The sequence below is a fragment of the Rasamsonia emersonii genome (assembly GCF_000968595.1).
Source record: "Rasamsonia emersonii CBS 393.64 chromosome Unknown ctg1118621760035, whole genome shotgun sequence".
NCBI lineage: Eukaryota > Fungi > Ascomycota > Eurotiomycetes > Eurotiales > Trichocomaceae > Rasamsonia > Rasamsonia emersonii.
This window is the reverse complement of record NW_013563252.1, coordinates 56,754-82,065: the sequence shown is the minus strand read 5'-3', so window position 1 is coordinate 82,065 and position 25,312 is coordinate 56,754. Positions and strand designations below refer to the sequence as shown.

At 51.7% G+C, this 25,312-nt stretch overlaps 7 protein-coding genes across 7 annotated transcripts; 2 read left to right on the top strand and 5 right to left on the bottom strand.

The window, feature by feature from the left end:
- Positions 1-710: 710 nt before the first annotated feature.
- T310_2668 (Acetyl-CoA C-acyltransferase) lies at positions 711-2,169 on the top strand (the record flags this gene model as incomplete). The annotated part of the gene is made up of 4 exons (XM_013474467.1): positions 711-781; positions 864-1,029; positions 1,098-1,671; positions 1,742-2,169. 4 exons carry the CDS (start codon positions 711-713, stop codon positions 2,167-2,169), a joined length of 1,239 nt encoding a protein of 412 aa, XP_013329921.1.
- A 362-nt stretch (positions 2,170-2,531) lies between these two features.
- On the bottom strand, positions 2,532-3,629 carry T310_2667 (Zinc metalloproteinase; the record flags this gene model as incomplete). Its single annotated transcript, XM_013474466.1, has 1 exon — positions 2,532-3,629. The coding sequence occupies one exon, from the start codon at positions 3,627-3,629 to the stop codon at positions 2,532-2,534; it is 1,098 nt and encodes a 365-aa protein (XP_013329920.1).
- Positions 3,630-4,519: 890 nt separating this feature from the next.
- On the bottom strand, positions 4,520-5,361 carry T310_2666 (Mannosylphosphate transferase (Mnn4); the record flags this gene model as incomplete). Its single annotated transcript, XM_013474465.1, has 2 exons — positions 4,520-4,954; positions 5,023-5,361. 2 exons carry the CDS (start codon positions 5,359-5,361, stop codon positions 4,520-4,522), a joined length of 774 nt encoding a protein of 257 aa, XP_013329919.1.
- A 2,174-nt stretch (positions 5,362-7,535) lies between these two features.
- Positions 7,536-8,711, bottom strand: T310_2665 (uncharacterized protein; the record flags this gene model as incomplete). The annotated part of the gene is made up of 2 exons (XM_013474464.1): positions 7,536-8,635; positions 8,690-8,711. 2 exons carry the CDS (start codon positions 8,709-8,711, stop codon positions 7,536-7,538), a joined length of 1,122 nt encoding a protein of 373 aa, XP_013329918.1.
- Positions 8,712-9,358: 647 nt separating this feature from the next.
- T310_2664 (uncharacterized protein) lies at positions 9,359-10,604 on the top strand (the record flags this gene model as incomplete). The annotated part of the gene is made up of 3 exons (XM_013474463.1): positions 9,359-9,406; positions 9,446-10,364; positions 10,438-10,604. 3 exons carry the CDS (start codon positions 9,359-9,361, stop codon positions 10,602-10,604), a joined length of 1,134 nt encoding a protein of 377 aa, XP_013329917.1.
- A 1,496-nt stretch (positions 10,605-12,100) lies between these two features.
- Positions 12,101-15,333, bottom strand: T310_2663 (Rho GTPase activator Rga; the record flags this gene model as incomplete). Its single annotated transcript, XM_013474462.1, has 4 exons — positions 12,101-12,588; positions 12,651-12,746; positions 12,805-15,006; positions 15,066-15,333. 4 exons carry the CDS (start codon positions 15,331-15,333, stop codon positions 12,101-12,103), a joined length of 3,054 nt encoding a protein of 1,017 aa, XP_013329916.1.
- A 5,322-nt stretch (positions 15,334-20,655) lies between these two features.
- T310_2662 (ABC transporter) lies at positions 20,656-24,797 on the bottom strand (the record flags this gene model as incomplete). Its single annotated transcript, XM_013474461.1, has 2 exons — positions 20,656-23,711; positions 23,759-24,797. The coding sequence occupies 2 exons, from the start codon at positions 24,795-24,797 to the stop codon at positions 20,656-20,658; spliced, it is 4,095 nt and encodes a 1,364-aa protein (XP_013329915.1).
- Between the last annotated feature and the right edge of the window lie 515 nt (positions 24,798-25,312).

Below are 25,312 nucleotides of genomic sequence, written 5' to 3'. Positions count from 1 at the left end.
TCCCTGTCATGACAGATCATGATGTAGAGTGCCTTTTATTTCATGTGATTCATTAGAAGTTCCTCCGTCTTTCCTTTAATTTGTTCATCTAATCGTTGCTGTCCAGGACGAGTCCAATGCGAGACCAGGAGAGGAGGTGACGGTGATGGTGATTGGAATGGCGATAGATGGTATAGCCATGGGTTAATTTGCCTAATTAGCAGGGTAGACTTCTTTCCTTAGAATACAAATGAGAAATCTTATTATAATGAGACAGCGGACTCCCTTCGAGTGAGTTATAGATGTCCATATTCCGTACATGTAGATGCTATGCCTAGGTTATAGATGTCGTCGACGATCGATCGGCTAGATCGGTCTTCCCGCCGTTGGGAACTTACCTCGGCATCATCTCTGTCGGCTGGGTCGCGGACCAGGACTGTAACCAATTCGCCTTGCGCTTCCTCTTCTTCTTATTTTTCCTTTCAATTGGAGGCTCTTGTATATTTCTAGTGAGCTTTTTCTTCTCTTGAAAGTTTTCTTTTTATTTCCCGTGTTCTCCCTAGGTGAGTGCTTCTTTGGAAAGTCTGCCGATTTCTTCTTCCCCGCATGTTCATCAACCTTCTATTCCCGACTCCTTACATACCCTTCTGACAAGCCGCTTCTGAGAACAGCGCCTTAAATTCATATATCGAGAATTATCGTCTCGATTGCCTTATTCGGGACTCCACATCATGGCCGTCGAACGGTTGTCCTCCATCTTCAACCAGCTGAAGCCCGTAGGTAGCTCGGGGGTGTCCGCTATGTAAGGGGCCCATGGTCTCTCTATTCAATGGAGATGAATTGTTGTCAACGGAGTAGTTGCTGACATTAGCCGTCTGTTCCAGCACCCAGAAAAACCCCGACGATGTGGTCATCACGCTGGCGATACGGACTCCCATGGCCAAGGCGAACAAGGGCGGATTCAAAGACACCAGTCTCGACTACATGGTCTATGCGCTGCTGAAGGAGGTCGTTGCGCGCTCCAAGCTGGATCCTGCCCTCATCGAGGACGTCTGTCTTGGGAATGTTGGACTGCCTTAAGTGCTTCCTGCATTGGATTGCTGCTAAATAGCGCTCAGGTCGGCGACGGCAAGGCTGCCTACATTGTCCGCGCTGCAGCCCTCGCGGCTGGAATCCCTCACACGGCGGGCGCCAACTCGGTGAATCGGTTCTGCTCATCCGGTCTGAAAGCGGTCCAGGACATCGCCAACCAGATCCGCCTGGGGGCGATCGACATCGGTATTGCCGTGGGTGCTGAATCGATGACGAGCGGAAACCGCGGCCCCAACCCGTTCCACGAAGAGATCATGAAGAACCAAGAAGCCGCCGACTGTATGCAGCCGATGGGCCAGACGTCGGAGAACGTCGGCGACGACTTCAACATCACCCGCGAGATGCAGGACAGATACGCGGTCGAGTCCTTCCGCCGCGCAGAGGTAGCCCAGAAGGCCGGCTGGTTCGACGACGAGATCGTCCCCATCACGACCAAGGTCAAGGATCCCAAGACGGGCGAGGAGAAGACCGTCACCCTCACCCGCGACGAGGGGCCGCGGTACGGAACGACGTTCGAGGCGCTGAGCAAGATCCGCCCGGCCTTTCCGCAATTCGGGACCAAGACGACGGGTGGAAATGCCAGCCAGGTGACTGACGGAGGTGCGTATACACATAAACTATCAACAGGTCCAAACCGTGGCTGAATACTGACGAATACATACAAATGCAGCCGCCGCAATCCTCCTCATGCGCCGCTCCAAAGCCATCGAGCTGAACCAGCCCATCCTGGCCAAATTCTGCGGCGCGACCGTCGCTGGCGTGCCACCACGGATCATGGGCATCGGCCCGACGGCCGCGATCCCGAAACTGCTGCAGCAGTTCAACCTCAGCAAGGAAGACGTCGACATCTACGAGATCAACGAGGCGTTCGCCTCCATGGCCGTGTACTGCCTCAACACGCTGGGCCTGGACCACGAGAAGGTCAACCCGCGCGGCGGCGCGATCGCCCTGGGCCATCCGCTGGGAGCGACGGGCGCGCGCCAGATCTGCACCATCCTCAGCGAGGCGCGGCGCACGAAGAAGAAGATTCTCGTTACGAGCATGTGTATTGGTACGGGGCAGGGGATGGCGGGGTTGTTTGTCAATGAGCAGCTTTAAATAAATAACCAACAATTGGTGAGGGTATGTCAATGTTCATTTTTTGTCTCTGTATCTTGTTGATTATTTCGAATGATGATTGATGAGTCGAGAAGAGAGTGGTCTCATTCATTCATTCAGCTACTATACTGTCATTTCATGCTGCATGCTGTACACACATACATACTACATACATAAGTATCTCCATATAAGCAAAAAGTCCATCAGTCAGTCGTCAATCATTAGTAGCGTCTCAGCTATATACATAACGCTAAGCTATACGCACATTATCATCCATGAAATACATATAAATATATACATATATCATACCATATCAGATATGTATATGTGTTTGTACATTATATCTGTATCCGTTGCAAACGTCACGATTTCTCTGAACTAGAACCTCTCCCTCTTTGCTGCTCCCTTTTGATCCTCTCCTCCGCTGCTCGCGCCAGGAGCTCTCTCCGACTCAGACCGCTGGCCTCTGCACCAGCAGCGGCACTATTACCGGTGGTAGCTGATGACGACGAGCCCAAGACAAACTCACCACCGGTCCACCCGCCATGGTCGACAAACTCGTCCTGTCGCCGCCCCTCCTGCTCCCACTCGGCCGGGTTGTAGAAGTCCTCGTCGGACAGCCGGTGGCCGCCGCGCGTCCAGTCGGCGCGCTCGACCTCGGTCTCGATCTGCTTGGTCAGCTCCCAGAAGGCGCGGTCGTGCTCGCTGTGCACGCAGTGCGCCAGCTCGTGGCACAGCGTCTTGCGGATCGTGCGGTAGTCGCGGTACCCGTCGTACGCGTCCGTCCGCAGCCGCAGCTCGATCACCTCGCCCTTGTTGCGGTTCAGCCCCAGCGTGCGCGACTCGTGGGTCGTGTGCTCTACCGGGTTCATCTCCGTCAGCACGGGCACTGAGAACCGGTGCTTCGCCATCGCGAACCGGATCCCCGGGTCGTCGCGCAGCCGCTCCAGGAATTTCAGGCTGCGTTCTGGGTTGGGCAGGTAGGGCAGCGGGACGAGACGGTGGAAAGTGTATGTGGAGGACGAGGGCGACGACAACGTGTGGATGCCTTGCGGCGGACGACGGGTGATGGCCGGCTGTGTCGCACGTGCTCGGGCACGCGCCTCGAGTCGCTGCCGGTTGCTGGAAATGCTGTCATTGAGGCTGTCAATCTCCTGCGTTTTGCTCCCTAGTAGGGTGATTTTGAACTTGGGCGACGACAGGGGCAGCAGCTCGGAGAGCGGGGGCGTGGCGGCGAACGGAGGTTTCTGGAGTCCTGGCTTGGGCACGATGAGCAACTTTTGATTCTCCGGCGGGACTTGCAGGGTCGACGCGATGGCAGAGGAGAGGTCCTGGAGGGTGGCATTTGCGGGGAGCGTAAAGGAGTGGGGAGAGCCGTGGTGGTGGACGGTGAGGGTGATGCTGCTGCCGTTGTCGTTCTCCGCAGCGGCAGCTGCGCCGGCGGAGCTGTTATCGGACATGACAGAAACGAAATCGGGGCAGTTCAGGCAACTAGAAAGAAGAGAAACCAGCAGAAAATAATTATGGCCCCGAAAAGAAGATCAATACTCTCCCTGTAGGCTGGAATTATAAGGAGGTGAGGATGGTTGTCGTACAGAGCATTGGACCAGTTTGCCTGGTTTGTCTATCTAATCAGGAATGCGATCACGTAATCAACCACCGCCCTTCTAGAAGCTGCTGGCATGTGATTTGTCAGCATGCACGTGACTGATTAAACCCTTAGACATCTTGCCTGATTTGTATCTCAGTTTGCCAATACATTGTCATTTTCGAGAATTTGGCATTCATTCTGGGATAAATACTGCATAGGAAAGCATAATGAGAGAAAATAAATATATAAATGTATTAATATCATATATACACGACGCTTGTATATACGTGATATACGTCTCATGAGTATATATACTCACTACAGAGTATATGCTCATCGCCAATAAATCATCATCAGGCGATATTAGAAATTAAATCAATCAACAGGGTATCAATAAACCAAACATATCGTGCACACATATGACCACAGTAATATAGCCAGTCATATGTTTCATCGCTAACAAAATTCAAGACCCACCGCAGCAAAAAATGTCACTGAAAATTTATGGAATGGCGCCGACGATGCATAGAAGTGTCGAACCAGACACAGATATGGAATGAGTGAAATAAATGACGGATGAGAGGGCAGGAGACTGAGGCAGGCGATGTCGAGCGTATGTTGAAATGACCCGTCTCCCGTGCTTTACGCGAACGGGAGCTCAACATCGTCTGGAACCCACTCTTCTAGCTCTGGAAACCAGGTGTGACTGAAGAGAATACAAATCAGCTGATGTCCATTGTCGGGGTTTCATAGGCATCCTTACTTCTGGAATCTGGTTCTTGTCAACGCTCTTGCGGAATATTCCTCAACCAGGATCTTCTGATACTTGTACGGGATCTTCACCGGAACGCCTTCATAGACACTCTCCCGCAGCGGATACAGATCCTGGGTGCGGTAGCGGTGGAAGTTCTTGGACTGCCAGATCCCGGGCTCCTCTTCCCGGTCGAGCTGGCTCAACCCCGTGATGTCGATGTACAGCCCATTCTGAAGGTCGATCCACCGCGCGTCAATGATGTTATGCCCCGGCCCTTGATCTCGCCAATAGGCCCACGGATTGACGTCCAGGAGGTATTTGCGGTTGACCTTGTCATCGTCGGAGACGTACGTCACGATCGTATGGTTGAAATGGACGGCCATGCGAGCCAGGGTGGTGTCGAGCACTTGTGTATCGAGATCCCAGTCCCATGGAAGCATCTGAAGATCCGAGACAAGTCAGTTCATGTACCACAAAAATATCCTGAGATATATTGTGGTTGTCCTACCTTGCCGTTCCACCACCAGCCCAACAATGAGCCATGCGCGATCCAGGTCTCCAGATCATTTTCCCGAAAGAAATTGAGATAGGCTCGGATCATGTGCCGAAGTGTGTCGACCCGTTCTGCGTCCGACACGACACCATGGTAGAATCGCGTGTCGTAATGGCCCAGGATATCATCGCCACCCGGTTCGTGAAAATATTTGGCCTCCTGGGACCGGTTCAGAGTGATGTGCTCGACACCAGGAAGGACGACTGGCGGTTTGAGAGTCGGAGCCGGCACGGCGGCAGTGGAGACCAGCGTTGAAACAATGGCCAGAACTGCCAATAGGCCCAGGAGGATCATCTCAGAGCTTCGACGTGTGTCACCGGGTTGATCGCATTCTCGCCAACCTTACCTCTCGCTCGCTATATTATACAGTACGACGTGCGTGGGGATTGATCGACTCTCGATATTAATCCCCCCTCGTCTCCATCGGAAAGACGGCTAGATTCGAAATCGAAACTAGTCACTGCCCAGTCGCCTATGGGCCGACACACCGCCAGCCCAGCAGGATAGATGCTAATGTCCACTGAGCCAAGATGTGCCAAGATACACCAGGGTGGAAGGGATTAGGCCGGAATTGGATAGGCAGAGCGCGCAGCCAATCGAGTATCTCGCTTCTATCGACTTGATGCTGATGAACGTGCCCCAGAAGCCCTCTAGCAGCAGTCTGGCTTGACGTGTTAACGCACCAGCCACCGTCCCAGCAAGTCGTGCAGTGCCTGATGCTGGATGGCGGCGGGATAGGCATCTTTATCCCGGGTCCCGGCCCAGGAGCCGGAGAGAAGAAGATAAGAAGGAGCCGGCATCAGGCACGCAAGCCGGTCTTTCGGTCTATCCGATCCAGTCTCCCAACGTGCCGAGTGGGCTCTTTGCTGGAGAGTGCTGGCGATGATGGGTCCGGCGGGCAGCCAGGACGCGTGCGCGCCTTCCCTAAGCGGCATGGCGGATCGTGACTGGAATCTTGACAACTGCGGTGGCGTCAGCTGTGCCCGCCCAGCGCCTCGCTTGCGCGCCAGAGATCGCTAGCTGCCGCCCGATGACGACTGCACATACGGAGTACATGCATAGTGCTGGCATACGGGCGACGGCCTCCCGAGATCCGAGACGCTGCACTCGTTGGCGGCTTGGCGGGCTGGTAGAGATATCCGATAGTTCCGGCAGAGATTTCAATAACCACCCCAGTCACCCCACAGACTAGCCGGAGAGAGACAATGCTGCGATGCAGTGCCGAGTTCTGGAAGCGTATACGTAAGCCAAAGTATGATTAGTTAACTAATTGCACGGAGTCTCCGTTCACGTACGGAGTAATGTACACGAGGACGACCCAGCAGATGCTCCCCCGCAATTCTGCCGAAGTTACATTATGCGTAAGGTCGTTGAATGAATTAGAGGTGTAAGATGCTGCAAAAGACCATCTCAACGAAACCCATGTATCTTCGTACAATACTGTACGACCACGATGGCATGATATTATATTATCGGCTGAACTGATCGATTGGTAGTCTGATTGATAATGATTCTGTCTGGACGGTGCGTACGTAATCTGCCAGGGATCCCCTCTCTTTCGGCGATGTTGCGGTCGCGTGACTTCCCCGCACAGAGATCGTCACATCTCTGCACGTACCAGCCATGGTAGTGCAATGTTGATGTTCAGGTCAATCAGCTGGTTGGCTCCTCTGAAGTTGCAATGCCTCTTGTGCATACATAATGTAGATGCTAGGTAATCTGTACCTTAGGTACTGTACTGATATCATATGTATGTACACTACCCACTGCTCCAGTACAACTGGGCCCATGCGCGGTAAGCTGCCGCTGATGCAGATGGCCACGTAGGAAAGCCTCTCTGAGTGGAGGATTCCCAGCTCCAAAGGTCCACCAGTGACATTAAGCTCGTGCACATGCAGAGTCAATCAGTGCAGATAAGTATATGCGCTCTGTACTCTAGGATCTATTTTCGATCGATCGATCGATCGATCAACTGCACGGAGAAGACCTGCAGGGATTTTCTTCCCTTCCCTCTGCATCGAGATTCAATTTACGTAAATAATCGTACCGACGACTGGTCTGATCTGATGACGTAGTTGATTCTGAAATCGAAAAGATGCCAGTGAATCCATGTATTATTGATCGATCGATCGAGCAGCTACAGCAAATATAACACTATCCGATGTCTATGCGCCATTCTTGAAATGAAAAGAAGCAAGAAAAAAAAAATATCACGACCATAAATCATAGACCCAATTACGCCGTCCCTGTGTTCCCTCAATTCTTACCCTGACCTGATACCAAATAAGCTTTCCTTTAGCGACTTCGCGAGTTAATGAGCTTGCAGCGCTCCTGTTGAAATCATGATGGACCTCCAACATTCCAGACGGCTGCCGCACGAGCCGGCGGAACTCCACATTCCTGAGCTCAATTGACGTCATCCAGAACATATCCTTCACCCATCATCGACATGCGAGATTGTATCTGATTCATGCTTGGTGATGGTGAGCATCATCGCTGCTGACTACACTGCCAACTTCAGACCAGCTGGCCGGAGTAGCAATGCCTTCGGTCGCATGTCCCCATTCGCTCAACGTGCCATCGGACGAAGCGTCCGTCAACTCCCGGCCGATGTGACTGAGACTTCCTGGCATGGATGATGCGGTAGATATGTCGTGGTCCTGAGGATGGTCAAATGGATTCGACGGAGCCTGGGCAGGCTGATTTGGATGGGCATAATAGTATTCCAAGGTGTCCGCTTCAGAATGGTTTGATGAAACTGTCGAAAAGTACTCTGATTGAGCAAGCGGCTCGTGCGGCGACCGAGCGGAGTGGACTGAGGCAAATGCGTCCGCATCGGGAACTTCGGAGGTTGGAGTCAAATCCACCAAAGACTCGGATGGATAATGGGATGATGTCTCCGATGGCAGTGTGAGATGAAGCCGATCGCGGCCCGTGGGCTCGAGGAGTTCCCGCTGTGCTTGCAGGCGTCCTTCCGTGAGGGCATTGGGTCCTGGCTGCCCGCTGTGTCTCAACACTGCCTTGGAGTCTCCCGTGTCCAACGCTGTAGATTGAGCGGTTGGCTCGAGATCCCCGAGATCTGATCGCAAGCGGCCGTCTTTATCCACAAGAGAATCAAAGCTAACCATTGCACCGGAAGACTGCCTCCTCCGACGAGCCTCCAGCAGTGCACGCCGCTGCATGATCTCCTCACGAGCTTTCCGCCTGCGTTCCTCCGCTGCTTCGCCCACCTCCTCTGTCATGGAAATATCCTCGGGCGAGACATCACGGGGGTGGATTTCATCTCCCAAGTTGTAGAGGGCAAATGCTACCTTCCGGCGGGAGTTGTTCACCCATCTTCGAAACTGGGGGCTTTCGTAGATGGCGATCCCGGCTGCAACGAGAACGGAGACGGTGATGATAATGCCTGGAGTAATCAGCAAATGGATCGTAAAACAAACACTAATGTTAAAAAGAGAGGGTCGAAAGAAAGGTAAAAAAGGTTGGCCATAGAGCAGTGCTCGACGGTTATGATAGCTACGACAGCGGTCCAGCAGGATACCAACGGTCTCGTTATCGCCCCGACCGCCTAGATAGATAGATAGATAGATAACAGAGATAGCTTCAAGAGGGTCTGACTAACCTTTTGCTATTGGAGCCGGCATTATTCCTGATGACAGACGATCTGAAGCTGGACTCTGCTGAACAGAGAAGCTCTGCAGAGGTGAAAGAGCTGCCTGCACGAGGAGAGAGACCAAGAGAGAGACTCCTTTGGACGAAACAAGGCAGCCTTGATTCGCCTCGGACCTGCGCCACGGCGGATGCGGATTGGCACGAGTCAGCAGTCAATGAGATAATCGCCGGCAGTCCCGAACCCCGCCCCTCCGCCCCTCCACGTGATTGACAGCAGCCCTTATCCGCCAGCCCTAGAACGTGTCCCCTTTGGGAATTCCGTTCTCCACCAAGACGCGGTCATGAACTGACAACAACATCATCAACAGCCATAACCTCGCAATCCCCGTCTGCTCAATTGTTTGGCTGCAAGAGATTCCATTGATGCACAATGTCGCGTCCGGCGCCTCCTGCACAGCGAAATCTCACTCTGACGGAGGAGTTGGAGAAGCTGGAGCAGTCCATCACCCTAACACTGCAAGGTAAACAATGACTCGTCCCTGCATTTGCCCTGGGATAAACAAGAAGACACCATACTAAATCATGGGTGCAGAAATCGACAGCAATTTCTCACGGGCCCATCGGATCGTCACGACCAGCATTCTGCCTCTTGTCGAACAATACGCGGAGCACTCGAAGAATGTCTGGGAGGGGGCTAAGGTGGGACACGACATTTATCAAGTCGATTGTAGCGGATTATTAGGCTAATGATTATCCCGGTCAACAGTTCTGGAAACAATTTTTCGAGGCTAGCGCCAATGTCTCTCTTTCGGGGTATGAAGAGCAGCCGAACGAAGACACCGTCCAGGACCAGACGGTAACCGAGGAATCGACCAACACCACTCATACCACGCTCGACGACGCCGCGTCTTACGAGACGCCGTCATCAGAGCACCTGGATATCGATCATCGCGGTGAAGATCTGGATCTCTCCTCACTCACGATCTCCCCGTCTCACAGTACGCCGCGGCCCCCAGTGCGTCAGAGTGGACAAGACGAACCGACCACGTTGTCCATTCCATACCCCTCGCCATACGAGACTCTCCGTGAGGAAGGCACCGGAAACGAAGATACTTCGGCTCTTCCGGGCGATACACCAGTGACCCCCGGAAGGTCTGCTGGCAGGCAACGGCAGGATCAGTCCGAAACGCCACTGTCATCTCCGTTTATTCCTCCAGAATCAACAGCCAGGAAGAGCAGGAACAACAATAACAACCAGAAACCGACAGATCCCGTTCTTCATCGGGTGCTCGACAAGACTTATCGCGTCCAAGCGACGCCGCTGACCAAAGGAACGGGCCGGACGAAATTCACGGTGACCCCAAAAGACAAGCCTACGTCGCGGTATGCATTCGACGATTCGCCCATCTCCAGTCCTGAAATGGAAGCTCCGAAGCTGCACGAAGAGATCTTTTCCTCTCCGCTCAAGGGCCAGACGCCGGGCACGAGCCGAAAACGCCGGCCCAGCAAGACGCGCGTCACGCCGAAGCCTGGCATTAGTGTGCTCACGCCAGCAAAGACACGAAAGGGCAGTGCCTGGGACAGCGACGACGACTTGGACGACCTGGACAATGAGGATTTCGGCACCAGCCCTCCGAAGACGATGCAATTCCATATCCCTCACAGCCGGCTCATGAAAACACCAGGTGAGTTTTACCTCGTTCCACAGCGTTCGTTACTTACATTGACATGGCCAGCTAACCCGACTTGTGATACCAGCAAAGGAAGCATCCAAGCGCATCGTGTCGGATATCCTTGCTACGGCCGGCGGCACAGACCTCACGGACGAGTACGGGTACGGTTTAGAAGGACGTCAGCGAGAAGAGGAGGAACACAGCCCGACCGTTATCCAACGCTCAAGGGACTTGGCAGATGAAACTTTTTGAATGGACCTGTAATTATTTCTTGTAATTTCCTGACGGTCAAGCAGTAAATAAATCAACCCTATATTTAACGCATCAGACAGAGTTACTCTGTAGTTCTGCAAGAGTTATATCTATCGCTAGCACAAGGCAAGACAAGAGTGGCATGATGAGAAAGATGAGATAGATAGATTACCCTAGGTACTGTATATACCAACACAACATATCCAACCGAAGAGCTAATAATAGCTAATTACTGCTTCTTCTGAAGAAAGCAAAGCAATCTTAGCTTACTCCGGAGTACTTGGCCAGCTAACTAGTAGCTATTATTCTCTATCCATTCTATCCTACATAATAATTTCAACCCAAAGAAAGAATAAAAATATATATCCACAGCGCCTACATAGGTTCCTATCGTAGGACTGACTTACTCCTTTCTTTGTTTCTTCTCTCTTCCTGCTCTTCCTCTTACCTTCTCCGTCTTGCTCTATAAATACTTTTTTAACCTAATTTTGCGTGAAACCATGTTAAACGTTAAGGACAAAGGACAAAGAGAGGAAAGAAAAAGGGAGGGGGGAGAATGTCTATCTATATATGGATCGATCTATCTACCTGTATTCTATTATTATTGTAGCATCTCTTGTCCAGTCGAAAATGCTGGCTAATGTAATGGTCCAGCCTATCTATCGATAGCATCATAATGGTTGGTTTGTTACTTACTGGTAGTCTTTAAACGGGAGCATTTATTTTATTTACTTTTTTTTTATTTGCTGGTGTACTGGCAAAAGACGAAGAAGTTTGAAGGGATTGCTCAACTGTCGACACTTGACGGCTTATTAAATATCTTACGAGGGGGATTTCCGTTCTTTTTTTTTTTAAAAAAAAGAAATGTGGCGAACGTTCATCTGATAAAAATATGTACATACATACACGCTTTACTCAACATACAACATGCCAATTACTACAGTACATAGTAATTGATTAAAACGCAAAGGAATCGAAAAAACAATTAACATCGAACATAGGAGAGAGAAAAAAAAAAGGAGCAAGGGGTATAATCGTGACACACCGGAAGGGAATCCTAGGACTGGAGAAAAGGAGATGGACACCGTGAAGAAACGCTCAGGAAGAGTGAGTGAGGTCATCAACTTGAAACCCGCGGCTCCACTGTCCAGCAAAGTGCTGGAAGACTCAAATTGCTGTCAGAGCAGAGCATAGCTGAACTGGAAAGGAATGAGATCAAAGACGCTGACATCGCCTTCAGGACATGCTCGGTCAAGACTGCGCGTAGCGATTCCCATACACACTCAAAAGGAAACACCCGCTCAAGAAACGAAGAAATGGTGTCATCGAATAATCCGAAACGCCGAGCCAAGTCTGAATCTGATGATTCGTCGAGTAATAAATAGAAACCAAGCCGAGATTGAACGACGAGACCTCCCTAAAGTGAAGCTCATATGAAAAACCCGATGAAGCTCACATGAAAACCCGACGATGCTCATAGGAATCCATGACGAAGTTCACATGAAAACTTCCTGACAGTTCTCCACGATGAACTTCAAAGCTTCATTCTTCTTCTGGACGTCAGTCATTTCACGCGCGATGCTTTCAGGTCTCATAATGGTAGGCGCGAAGACCACTGCAATATTCTGGCTGCTCATGAGGTTTTCCTTCTCGTGTTCAACAACACGCTTGAGATGGAACACCAAGAATTCAAGCACGTCGCGATGCACACGCGGCAGTCCCTCCAAACTGCGACGCACGGCTTCGATGCGAGCAGAATGAGGGGTTATTTCAATGGTGTCGAGAAGTTTCTCATAGACGTCGTAGGTGATCAACGGGGTTGGCAACTTGCGGAAATACTGCTTCAGAGCCGATGTCACGGCATGAATATCGAGATCGGGGTCGGAGATGTCAAAGTCATGAGAGGAACGTTCAAACCCGTCTCGAATCGCCTGGGTGACCGAGCTCGCACCAGACTTACGGTAGATACCTTCCACGTCCATGCCTGAAGAGAAAACCAGCATGTTAGAGGAAAAGCGACGGCTAATTCCCGCATAGTCGGCTTACCTCGTAGTTCAACTTCCTGGATGCAACGCGTGACGATGGCAGGAATGATGCATTTCTCCTGTTCCAAACGTTGTTCGAGCTCGACGCCAAAGAGACCTGCAAAGGCACAAAAGTTAGTCAAATCACCAGCAGCTGCTGCGGGGTCAGAACGTACCATCAGCAGCCGGAGCAGCAGCTGCTGCAGCAGCTGCTGGGGCCGCAGACTCAGCCGGAGCAGGAGAGCTGCCATTCTGCTGCGTTTTCCAGGCCGCCTGTTTCTTCTGATTTCCGAAAAACCCGAATCCTTGACGGCTTGGGTCCTGAGTCTGAGATCGTGGCATCGAGGAGCCGTTGTCCTGGGAGGCACTCGAGCTATGGGGCACGGATTCCTTGGATTCACTGGTTGAGAAAGCGCCCTTGAGGCCTTTGGTGACACCCTTGGCCACGTTCTGTCCGCCTTTCTTCCAGTTGAACTTGCGAGGCTGACCCTTGCGGATGCTGACGACCTGGGGGCCGGGCACGATCGTGGCCGGTTCTGCCTCGTCCTGCTGGATGGTCATGGTTGAGATGGAAGTGGCAAGGTCGTTGGTTGAGGCTTTGATGGCTTCGACCGAGCCGGCCGACTTTTCTTTGTTGTGGAAGATGCCAAGTCCGTTCGCAGCTCGAGCAGCCTCTGGCGCGCCCGAGTTTGCTTTGTAGAGCTCCTGGATCTGGTGGACGAGCTGGTTGTTCAGCTCGGCCAGCTGCGCGTTCTTGGACGACAGCTGCTCGAACTCCTGGAAGCTCTTGTCTTTCATGCGCGACAGGTTGGCGATCTCCTCGACCAGTTCATGCCGTTTCTGCATAAGCTCCTCAATTTGGGGCTGGAACTCGTCTTTGAGCTTCTGCAGCGACTGGGCAAACTCGCGCAGCACGTTGCTGGTCAGCTTGTTCAGGTCCAGCGGCTCGCCCCCCTGCTTCTCTGCCTCCAGATGCTCCGTCAGCACGCTCAACTCGCGCAGCACAATCTCCTTCCGCGTGTCCAGCACGACCATCGTCGACCGCTTCTCGCGCAGCTCGCTGTTGGCCTGCTGCACTGCCGCCGTCGCATTGAGCGCCGCCTCCAGCTCCGCGATCTTCTGGTCTCGCTCGATAACTCGCTGCCGCTCCCTCCGCAGCTCGCTCCGGAGCCAGCTGATATCCTCGTGCTGTTCGGGCGAGCTCGTGCTTGGGCTGCTGATATCGTTGACAGGAGACTTCGGCCATTTGGAATCCTTGGAAAGACGCGTGCCTTTGTCACTGAAGCTCCGCCCATGGCGCACCGAGTTCGACACGCGTTTCAAAAACGACTCGCTGCCCTCCTTGTTGTTCGAAGAGAGCTCTCCCCAGATTCGAGCCATATCCTCGTCCATCGAGAAGTCCCCGCCGCCGCTGAACCGCAGCAAGGATGGAGATGAACCCAGGTCTGCCGGTCGCTGGGACTCGGACTGCATAGTGCTTACGGACCCATTGCGAGTATGGTCGCTCTGTTCGGTGGATGGTCGAGGCCGTGATGATGAGTCTTGCACGGCGTCCTTGGGCTGCTCTGAGCCGGCATCCGCGTGACTCGCAGATGAGGAAGTCGCGTCACCCGCGGCCTTGGAGTCAGAGCCTTTGCCCGCAGACTTGTCCTTGCTGCCATCGCTGGGACTCGCAGACGAAGACTTCGCGGCAGACCCAACCTCCTTCCGCTGGATCTGGTTGTAGTGCTCAAGGGAGTCTCCCCGCTTGGGAGGAAACTGCATCGTGGGAGCAGACGACAAGGACCGCGCCGAGTCGGTCGACCCATTCTCATGGAGCCTCTGAAGCTCATGGGATGGTCGCGACGGCGTCGCACCGGCAACCGGGGCAGCAGACTTCTGAGAGGAAGCTTGAGGCGTCTTCGATGGATCATTCGCCTTAGGCGAGCTCGTTGCCGACGCAGACGCGCCTTCCTTGTCTTGAACGCTCGCCTTCCTGCTCTTCGGTGCATCCTGCAGCTTGAAGGCATCATTATTCTCCGCCTTGCCTTGAGAGCCTTTGGAGTCCTGTCGCCAGCGCGTCGGGTCGATATTCCCAGGCTGACGGCCCTTTTCTTGGTATGCAATGTGGGGGGATGGATTCTGCGACGGGCTCTCATGCCTCTCTGATGATGACACCTGACGCGACGACGCGGCCGACCTGGTACTATCGAGCAAGTCCCGTTGTTGCACCGGGGGAGCGCTGTCCTGAGCCACTCCCCGCGAAGACGGACGTTCTTCCCCAGACGGATCGAATGCGACTGGGATCAAGAATTCTTCACCTCCGTCGGCATCGGATTTAGTCGATATTATCGAGTGACGGTTGTTGCGATAGGTGCTGGAGGGAAGAATGAGATTGTCTGATGCATCGCGTCAGCCCTCGGTTACGCGATCCGGACCAGGCCATTGAACTCCTTACCTTGGGGATCCTGCTGCCGAACGGGCGAACCTTCAACACGTCCTCTGCTCGGAGCTCGATGGTCTGCTGAACGATTACGCGACGACGGATCGGGAGAGACGTCAGCATGGGGCTTCGGCGCCGGTTTGTCGGCCTCGCGCGCGAAATGGTCCTCAGCTTCGGCGTTCGGCGGGAGCGATGGTAGAGATTTGTCCAACTGAATGTTGGGTTTCTTCGCGGCCGTCTTTTTCTTGCGACGCCGCTGCATGAGTGACTCGTGGCAGTCCATGCAGAAAATCCCCTGCGACGTCCTCGCATAGCGGAGGTTCTCAATTCGCCTCTTGCAGTTCCGACATTTGAAGCAGTTGGCGCAGAAGGCCTGGTCACCGGTGAGGATGGCCAGATCTTCGATTTTGTTTCCACAGGAGCTGCAGCTGTACGTGCAGTTATTGCAAATTAAGGATCCGTCGCCGAGGAGAAGGAGGTGCGCATCGGAGTCAAGGAGGGTGCCACAAGTGTTGCATCGGAAACAATCGATATGCCAGCGATTTCCCGCTGAAAACAAAAATTAGGCGCCGCCGAGGTACGAATACATGTTGGGAGGGAATGGACTCACCTAGTTCGAAGGCTTTGCCCTCCTCGAGGATCTGCAGGCATCAGACACGGTCAGCACAAAGGCACCAACAGACCGTGATCTTGTTATTTTTTCGCGTCACCTACCTCTCCACATCCTTTACAGGGGTAAGGAATGTCATCCTGGTCCATCGGCGACTCAGGATAGGCTGCCGGAGACTCCATTTTGGATTTGAAACCGTTGTGTCTGTGCCAGGTATGCCTGAAGGTTCAGACAAACAGGGTGTGTGACTTCACCAGTCAATCGCCGAGAACACACCCTGTGGACGTGACCAATCCAAGTCACAGTGCCGTGGGTTGCAGCTGCTGAGCATCCAAAAGCGGCTCTGTGTTCCTACAGGAGGCCAAACAAAAGCCGGATGCAATATGCAAGTGTTGCCTAGTCTATGCAGGTACGTGGTTCCAAAGCAGTGTCTTGCTGATGCTCCGTATCAAGATGTGCCAAAACCGACAGACTCTGTTGGAGACAGCGCATGGAGGTGAACGGAGGGCAGGTCGTGTGGGTCAAGAAGGGAGATTCACAGAGCTTCTCGCCGTGGTGAGGAGGAGGAAGGAAGTGTGAATCTGGAGGAATCACAGTCAGAACTCCGCATCACATCAACCTGAAAAGCTTGTTTGAGCGGAGGGCAGTTCAAGAACCACGCATCACTGGCACACGTTCCGTGGATCTGAACTGCACAAGTGCATGGCTAGACAGAACTTACTCAGGAGGTAGCCTCAGCCGGACATGAAGAAGCCGCCGAGCGAAGCGGACGCACCACGTAGCTCTAGCAGCTTGCTGACCGGGGTGTTTGGAGATAAGTCGTCTCGTCCGAAGCGCAGCGGCTGGTGCTGACAGCGAGAGCAGCCGGCGGAGAGGCTGAAACCAGTCGAGGCCAGGCCAGCAGAAAGACAGAGGCGTCCGGATGACGGCCGTCGCCCAGCGTGGGCGGAGAGATAGGACAGTGGGGAGAGTCGGAAAGGAGACAGAGGAGATGAGATGAACTGGCAACGTGCGGTTCGAAGTCTGGACTCCCTGTCGACGGAGTGGGAGAGTGCTGCGGCTGCGGCTGCGGCCCAGCAGAGGGACGACTGGCCTCTGCTGGCGGTCTAAGACACAGCCGGCCAGACGCACGGGGAGGACAAGCGCAGGACAGTGCGCATGCAGCGGGCTTTCCTGCGTCTGTTCTGTCGCAGCAAGCAACGTGCCTCTACTACCTACAGTTGCAGGGGCGGGCGGGCGACACTGCCGTGCCGACGCCAGGGGCAAGTTTCGCCTGGAATTAACTCAGCGAGGGACCCGGTGGAGGGCTGTGGAGGATGCCACCGCCAGAGGAATGCAAGTCCTGAGGCGCTAGGCACGATTCATTAATTAGGTTCCGACCGAATTCGTCGTCGACCCCGGCCGGTGTCAGACTATGGGGCCACCCTGGCCGAGCGGCAGATCTGGGATTGCAGCGGAGAGCCAATGGCGCAGAGTCAGTCGATCATGTCGATATCTACGGAGTAGGAGGAGGCGATAAGCAAAAGGGGTGCGGCAGAGCGTTCAGAGGCAACAGAAAATCTTTTCGCGGGAACGATCTGGATAGTCGAATTCGCGGCTATCCAGTGGATTATTACTCATCGAATAATCCTCAGCATGTTAATCGATTATTAACGGGAGCTAATTATGGAAAAAGGCCTGCGCAACACCAGGCAGGCATTCCATGGTTCGCCTCCGTCTGATTATATTATGCCGATGAGCGGAAATGGACCGCGTGTGCAGACAGCAGTATTCGGCTTCTCTCGCAATCATATTCCAGCATATACTCCGTATTCATATCCTGTGTGCATACACTCTCGCTGTATTCTGCTGGCCAGAACGGCTTGCGGCAGTGGGCCCAGGTGACGACGCGGATGGCCCGTGATGAGTGGCGCTTGGCGGGCCGTGCTAGGAGTTACTCATCTGCCGATTCATTGCCCCTGAGTTTGATATTATTTACGGAGTAGTGAGATGTATTTTTATCTCTGCACTATTATTGTCTTTAATTAGTAGTCAGACGGAGTAAGGAGTAGTCCAGTAGTACTAGTACTCCATAGTTAATAGTTGGCTAGTATCAGAATGGAAGAGACGTGAGTGCTAAGTCTGCATATCACTAGTAGGCTATAAATAAATGCACGACTATTTTAGAGATTAATTGATTTATTATGATGGGTACGGATAATAATGCTACCTGTATACCGAACCGAGTACAGATAACAGGTGCGGAGTTCATTATCAATCCTCCAGAGAAAAGGAGATATTATATTATTCCTATTTTGCTTTTCTTATTCCGCATTCCTATTGTTCTCCTTTTCCTCAAAATGGAATATGGAGGACCCTGGTCCTGTCCTAGCCCTGGTCCTGGTCCTTACCTAAGTCCTTAATACCTGGTACCCCTACTTTAGGTACTCCGTAAACTACATTAGGTAGGCTGGCATCCCCATGTCTATCTAGGACTCTAAAAGAAGGCTGAGGCTGAGCTCAGCCTTAGCTAGTTAGAACCTAGTTAACCTTCTCTCCCTGCTAATAATTGCCACTGCTATTATTGCTATTAAATACTACTGCTATAGTCGATCGATCGATCGGTTCTTTTGTTAATTGGTCGGTTGGCTGGTACTTCGTAAATATTAATCCCTGTCAAAAAAAAGGAAGAAAAGAAGAAGAAAGTTTTTTTAAAAAAGGGGAAAGAGGATCAGCATGCTTGATGTCTTTTATGGAGTATGGGGTAGTAATAGCTACTCCGTATGGAGTAGTTAAGTTAGCGAGCGATGCTACGTTGCAACCATCCACATCCGTCCATCCATCCATCCTTCCTTGCTTCTCTTTTTCTGGTTTCCTTTATTGATTTACTTATTTTTAATTTATTTCTCATATACTATGGCATAGTATGCGTATAATCGCAATTATTGGGGAGAATGGCGTCTATTATTATTCATTTTAGTTATTATTGCTGACTCGCAGTATCGAGTCTGGACATGCATCGGCAAGGATCCGACTGACTCGAACTTGACGTGATTTGACTTGTCGCCTTTCTAGAAAAAATAAAGATAAAAAAGAGGAAGAAGACTCAGCACATAACCCGCACATACATAGCAAGCAGACTGATAATATTTAATATTTTAACGAGGGAACAGTTCTAGTAATCTGTACTCCGTACACGAGATACCTGATTGATACCTGATTGATACCTGAGACAGCAAAGATCCAGGGGCAAGAGCAAGAGCAAGCAAAACTAATTTTAGCAAAACCCGGAATACGCCACGCTGGCGACTGTCGACAAATCAGAAAGCTCAACGCCTATTTTTTCCTAGTCAACTAAATTTTAGTCCAGGAACATGAAACATGGACAAGACGTCACGTGATTGAAATGCCCCAAGTCAGTGGCACAGTTCCCGTGGGTCCCCTTTTTTCTTTTCTTGGTTTTCATTATTCTCACGGAGTATTTAATCACGGAATATTATTTTATTTGTGAGGATATTTTATTTGAAAGGATGCTGGCTTACTCACCGCCAGATTATCGTTCCAATACGGAGTATAGAGTAGGTACGGAGTATAAAATAATATGTACTGTACTCTGCACCTACGGAGTAAGTAGTAACTATAAGTAGTAACTAATTGCTAAGATTACTGTAGGATATTGATGATTAATGATACACAATACGGAGTATTAATATATATTCTAATTTCTATGGAGTAGTGTCCTATCGGTTTCAGATTCAGATTCAGTGTTTTCTTTTTTTTTTGGTGGATTATCATATCATATCGATTGTTATATAGATTATATCGAGCTGTATAAGCACGAGAACCTACCTACCTATACAGCTATGTGTGAATGCTAGTAAGGACATTGGCAGTTTTATTTATTTCATCTCTACATACTGTATGTACATACCTACCTGCCTAAGGCACTTGCACACAGACTATTTTACTGTACTTTGATACAACTCAAACTGCGCGAATAAACAAACGAATCCTTTTATGTGGATGACTCGCTTACGGAGTGTTACTACACAGTAGTAGTACTCCGTACATACCTTCTCGAAAACTCGACCAAACAAACAAACAAATGTCGCGATCTGCAAAGAGGGCAGGGGAGGGGGCCAGGGGCTAGTTAATTAGTACTGTACCTAGATCTACAGTATCTATCTAACTACTCCGAATCTATCTGCTAATAATCCCGCAATCCCGCTTCGTGAAAGTGAAAAAAAATCCCTCCGCATGTCATGCATGTCCTGTTTCCTGGGTAAAAAAAAATTATTTGTACGGAGTACATATATATGGAGTAATATATCAGGTCGAAAGGATCTGATCTGACGATCTGTCCTGTCTCTTCTTTTAGACTCTTACGCAGCGCTACTCCATATACTGCGTGTATTACTACCCCGTACGGAGTACTACTTCACATAGAAAGTAAACTTAGACATAGTCTCTAGTCATTAAGGAGGGGGCCAAAACGAGAAAAAAAAACACTTAAGCGCATGGATGGATCTTCGTTCGGGAACTCAACAACCGGCGTACTCTCAAGATGATCGACTTGGGTTTGAAAAAAAAATAATTAATTGGTCAGTAATTACGGAATATTTTATTGTCATTGAATAATTGACAAATGAATTATTTCTTTTTTAGTCAGAGAACTGTATATTTATTTTATTATTTGTGATTTTGGAGCGAACGAATCCTCCGGATAGAAAAAAAAAGAAAAAACAAAGCGCATTCTAATGAATAGACAAAAATCTGCTATGAAAGCTGGACCAGCAAGAGTTAAGAGAGGAACATATTAGCTTGTGTATTAGTAGACTGGCTCGATCAGGCTGGTCAAGCTGGTCAAGCGATAATTGCTCTGTAATTACTACCGGGATTAATTAATGCAATATATCAGCCGCATAGTTTCCTCGATTCCTATTCTATCAACAAATGCAAAAATAGACATTACGATATTATCGACTCGAAAGTTCCTGTAGCCCTACCTACTCTAGACTACTCTAACGACTGATGGATCACGCTCTTTCGATACGTCTCGCTCCGTTCCACCAGCTCCGCGTGCGTGCCCTGATCGACACATCGCCCCTCCTCGATCAAGAAGATCCGGTCCGCCCGGTAGATCGTGTTTAGCCGGTGCGCGATCGCCACGATGGTAGTCTGCTTCGCCACCGTCGCCAACGCCTCCTGGATCCGCTTCTCCGACTCAACGTCCAGCGCGCTCGTCGACTCGTCCAGCAGCAGCAGCCGCGGCTTGCGCACGAGCGCCCGCGCAATCGACAATCGTTGCCGCTGCCCCCCGGAAAACTGCTTGCCGTCCTGGCTGCACATTGTCTCATAGCCCTGGGGCAGCGCCATGATCGTGTCATGGATGTTGGCCAGTCGACACGCCTCCTCGATCTCCGCCTGCGTGGGTTCGTGGTCCGGACGCGCCCCCAGTGCGATGTTGAAGGCCACCGTGCCTTCAAACAGGACGTTTTCCTGCGGCACGAGTGCGATGTCATCCCGGAAGGACGTCCCTGCCTGGGCGACGACGTCGACGCCGTCAATGATGACGGACCCGGATGACGGGCGGTAGAATCGCTCCAGCATGGCGAATGTGGTCGATTTTCCTGATCCACTGGGACCGACCAAAGCGCAGAATTGGCCCGCCGGAATCTGAAGACTAAGACCCCTCAAGACAGGCCGATCCTGTCGAGATGCGTATGCGAAATGGACGTCCCGCAGCTCCACGCCAATCCCCCCACGGCCTGAACATGCTTCTTGTTCGGCTTTGTGGCCCTGTGGATACGCTTCGATATCCTGCACCTTCTCATGTAGAACATCGTTTTCACCAGGACCGACAACCTTGCCAGGTTCTTCATCCTCCGAGCGATCAGTCAGCAGATTGACAATGTTGGTTGCCGCGACGCGGGCTTTGGAGACGTCAGGCGCCAAAGCAAACATCTGTCCGCAAGATTGCGCGCTGAACAGCAGAGCAGGCAGAACGATGAAGAATTGTGTCTGAGAATACATGCCCGATGCGATTTGTCTGGACCCCCACCAGTATGCCAGCGCATAGACAAGGTTGCTGATACTGAACGACAGCGAGAGCCACAGGTTTCCCCAGGCAATGGCCCTGAGGGTTGCTTGGTACGGACCTTGCAGGGAGCGACTGTAGACTTGGTACACTTCGTTCTCTAAAGAAAACGCGGCAACCGTCTTGATCCCGTCGACGGCCTCAACCGTGATTGCCGTCGCTTCAGCAAAAGCTTTTTGGTGTCTCTCTGCGAACTGCGCCTGCACTCGGAGCTTCATCATACCGGCAGAAAGAAGTACCGGAACAGTAGCAAGCAGGACGATCGAGATTTTCCACGCAATGGCATGCGAGATGGCGATGCCGGCGATCAGGTTCACTGCAGTCGAAAACAGCAGACCGATCGTGCTTCCAGTCAACCCACTCAAGGCCGCGGCATCGCTGGTGATGTGTGAAACCAGTGTCCCTGGTTTGCGACCTTCGGAGTTATGCCACTTGAGGGACTTGCGAAGGAGAGACCGCAACGACAAGACTCGAACGCGATAGAGGATCTTGTCAGCCGCCCATCCAAATGCGGAGCCACTAACGACCACAGCTGTAAACTCGATCAGCGCCAGGATGAAAAACAGGAGACCGTAGAGATGACCACTGTGTCGTATACTGGAAACTCCTTTGCAGGGACGGAGACTTCCTACAGTGTGGCCGAAGAGAATGGCCTCTCCTGAGTAACTGCCCCCTACTACAGCCGCTGAGGCGATACCAAGAAAAATGAAACCCATATTCGGCCGAATCAGAGGAAAGGTGTGCTTTAGGGTTGACCATAAAGACCGCTTTTTTGGTTTATTCTTTTTGTTATCTTCGGTGCTCTTCTCTATCGTGCCCTTGGGTTGGATTTCCTCGTTTGCAGCGGGCTTCTCATCTGACGCATCCGAGGTGGTATCCTTGTCAGAGGACCGCACCTGAGCGTGTCCCTTGTCGACAGAAGAGCAACTGATAGAATCTTCCATTGCAAGATCTGGGATGCTTATTTTCTGGAGACTCTGTAGCTTTACCATACCAGCATAAACCCCGTCTCTTGCAATCAGTTCCGAGTGCGTGCCTTGTTCAACCACGCGTCCTTTCTGGACAACAACAATATTGTGGGCGTCTTTAGCCGTCGCTAGACGGTGTGCAATGGAAACGATGGTGATCTTCTCAGCTATGCTCTTAAGAGCCGATTGGATCAGCTGCTCGCTAGTTGAGTCGAGCGCCGCGGTAGCCTCGTCGAGGAGAAGGATGCGAGGCTCACGAACGAGGGCGCGTGCCAGGGCAATTCGTTGTTTCTGGCCACCGCTCAGCTGATTACCTGCTGCTCCAACGCTGGTTGCAAACCCCTGTGGAAGGGCTTCAATAAACGACAGTGCATTTGCCGTTGCTGCTGCATCTCTCACCAGTCGAAGAATCTCGGAGACTCGAGGATCGCAGGAAGCAACTGCTTCACTCTCAGGAATTCCCCTGCGAATCTTATTTACCAGATCGGGAAGACTGGCATCCAGAAGAACAGGGGCAAGATGTCTGTGTTTTTCAGCGGCAGAGCTCACCAGGCCGTGTGCGATATTCTCCAGGATTGATCGGTCGAGCAGATTGGGCTCCTGCGGCACGTAACCGATGTTACCTCGTAGGTGTTGAACGTTGATGTCCTTGAAGTTCCGGTCACCAATGATGATATCCCCCCCGGTCGGGTCGTAAAAACGCTCGAGAAGCGCCACAATGGTGGATTTGCCACCCCCAGATGCTCCGACGATAGCAGTGTGTTTGTTCGGAGGAATCTTGAAGTTGACACCTTGGAGGACAGGAGCCTCAGGACGGCTAGGATAGGAGAAAAACACGTCCCGAAACTCGATGTCGTCCGCTTCGAACTTGACAGAGCGGTCTCCGCGAGATGACGTGCCATCGATTGCGGACGGTCTTTCAATTATTTTCCTGAGCCGATCTGACGCATCCGTCGCGGCGGAGAAGATGTGAATAAAAGGTGCAACTTGGCTGAGAATAAAGGACGCTGTGATCGTTAGCGAGGCGCATTTAGTGATTTCAGGGATAGCGTACCGTCTAGGAGGACAAAGATCACGGTATAAACTGCGCCGACAGAAACTCCCGAGGCGTTATGGGCCACTCTATCTGCAATCATTCTGCTCCCCTGCCAGAAAGCGAGCGCGTTGGATGAGTAGGCGATGAAATACAACAGGCCCAACTGGATGGCGTGAGTGAGGGCCTTTTTGAGGGCATCCATTCTAGCCAGGCTCAGATGGCGAGAGAAGATCGCCTCTAGACGTTGGTTTGCATTAAAAGCATGGACGAGAGGTAAATGAGACAGACTAGATGATGCCACCGAAGTTGCAGCATTGGCATGCTCCGCAATCCGACTGGCGTACTTTTGGATGTAGTGACCTCCCACAAAGGCCATGAGGAAATAACATGGAACGACGGATACGAGCATGCCGGCGATTGCGGCTACTTTGGTAAATGCGACCACATACGAGGCCACAAAATACGAGATGGTCGAAATGTAGATTCCCACCTTCTCCGAAGTGCCTGACTGGACCACCTCGATGTCGGTGACCAGCCGGGATACAACATCGCCCGGAGGCAGGGTATCGAAGAAGGAAGCTTCCTGTTTCAGGAGGCTTTGGAAGTAACGTTTGCGCAAGCGACGGACGAGCCGTTCGCCGACCAGACTCCAACATCCAGCGTGGAGGTAGATGAACCCGAAATTGGCGATTGTAATGTAGATGATATAAAGCACTTTGGTGCGAACACTCGACTGAAAGGCTTCGATGTTGTTCTGTGTGGGATCGCATGTGGACGAGTTCAGGTCGTTCACCAGCTGACCGAACAAGATGCCCAGTAAAGGAAACGGAATGCCAGCGGCAATGGCGAAGACCACTCCGCCGATTATGAGGAATACATCGAGGATCGACGGATCAGACGAGAAGAGAAGGCGCAGATACGCAAAGGCTTGCTGCAGGTTCTTTTTTGTTGGCAGATACTTCCATGGCGACAGCCACTGCTCCAGCAGCGAGCCAAAGTTAGCTGGGGTATCTCGTACCAACGATGCAAAAAGGCAATAAAACAGGGCCTTCCACATACAGCTGGAAACCTCGAAGAGACTTTGCTCTCATCTTGGATTTTGTGCTCGTCGGCCGGAGAATTGCCGTGTTGCTTTTCAGTCATCGGATGTTTTCATGCGGCAGGTCTGTACAAATGAATGGATACTGGATATTGGCTTCTTGACGGCACTCTTGACATGGATAGGTTAAGAGACAGATAGATAATATTCAGCGCATTAATTTCAGCTTGCAAGGAGCGAGTGTGGGATTGACACTGCTGTTCAACTCACACGAAGCGTGAAAGTGCTTGTGACACGGTGAAGCAGGCTTGGGCCCTGGGAGGAAGGACCGATCCCTGGTGAATGACATTGCTGAGAACTAACCTCTTAGTCACTCGAAACCTGTTTCGCAGCGCCTAGAAGCGGCCAAGAGCAAGACTCCACAGTTGATCAGATAATTTACAGCACTATTTGGTGCTCCATCGAGGACACAAACTCAGTCCGGTCGGAGTTGCACTCGGGGGCATATCGGAGACCGCCAACTGCCGCCCATT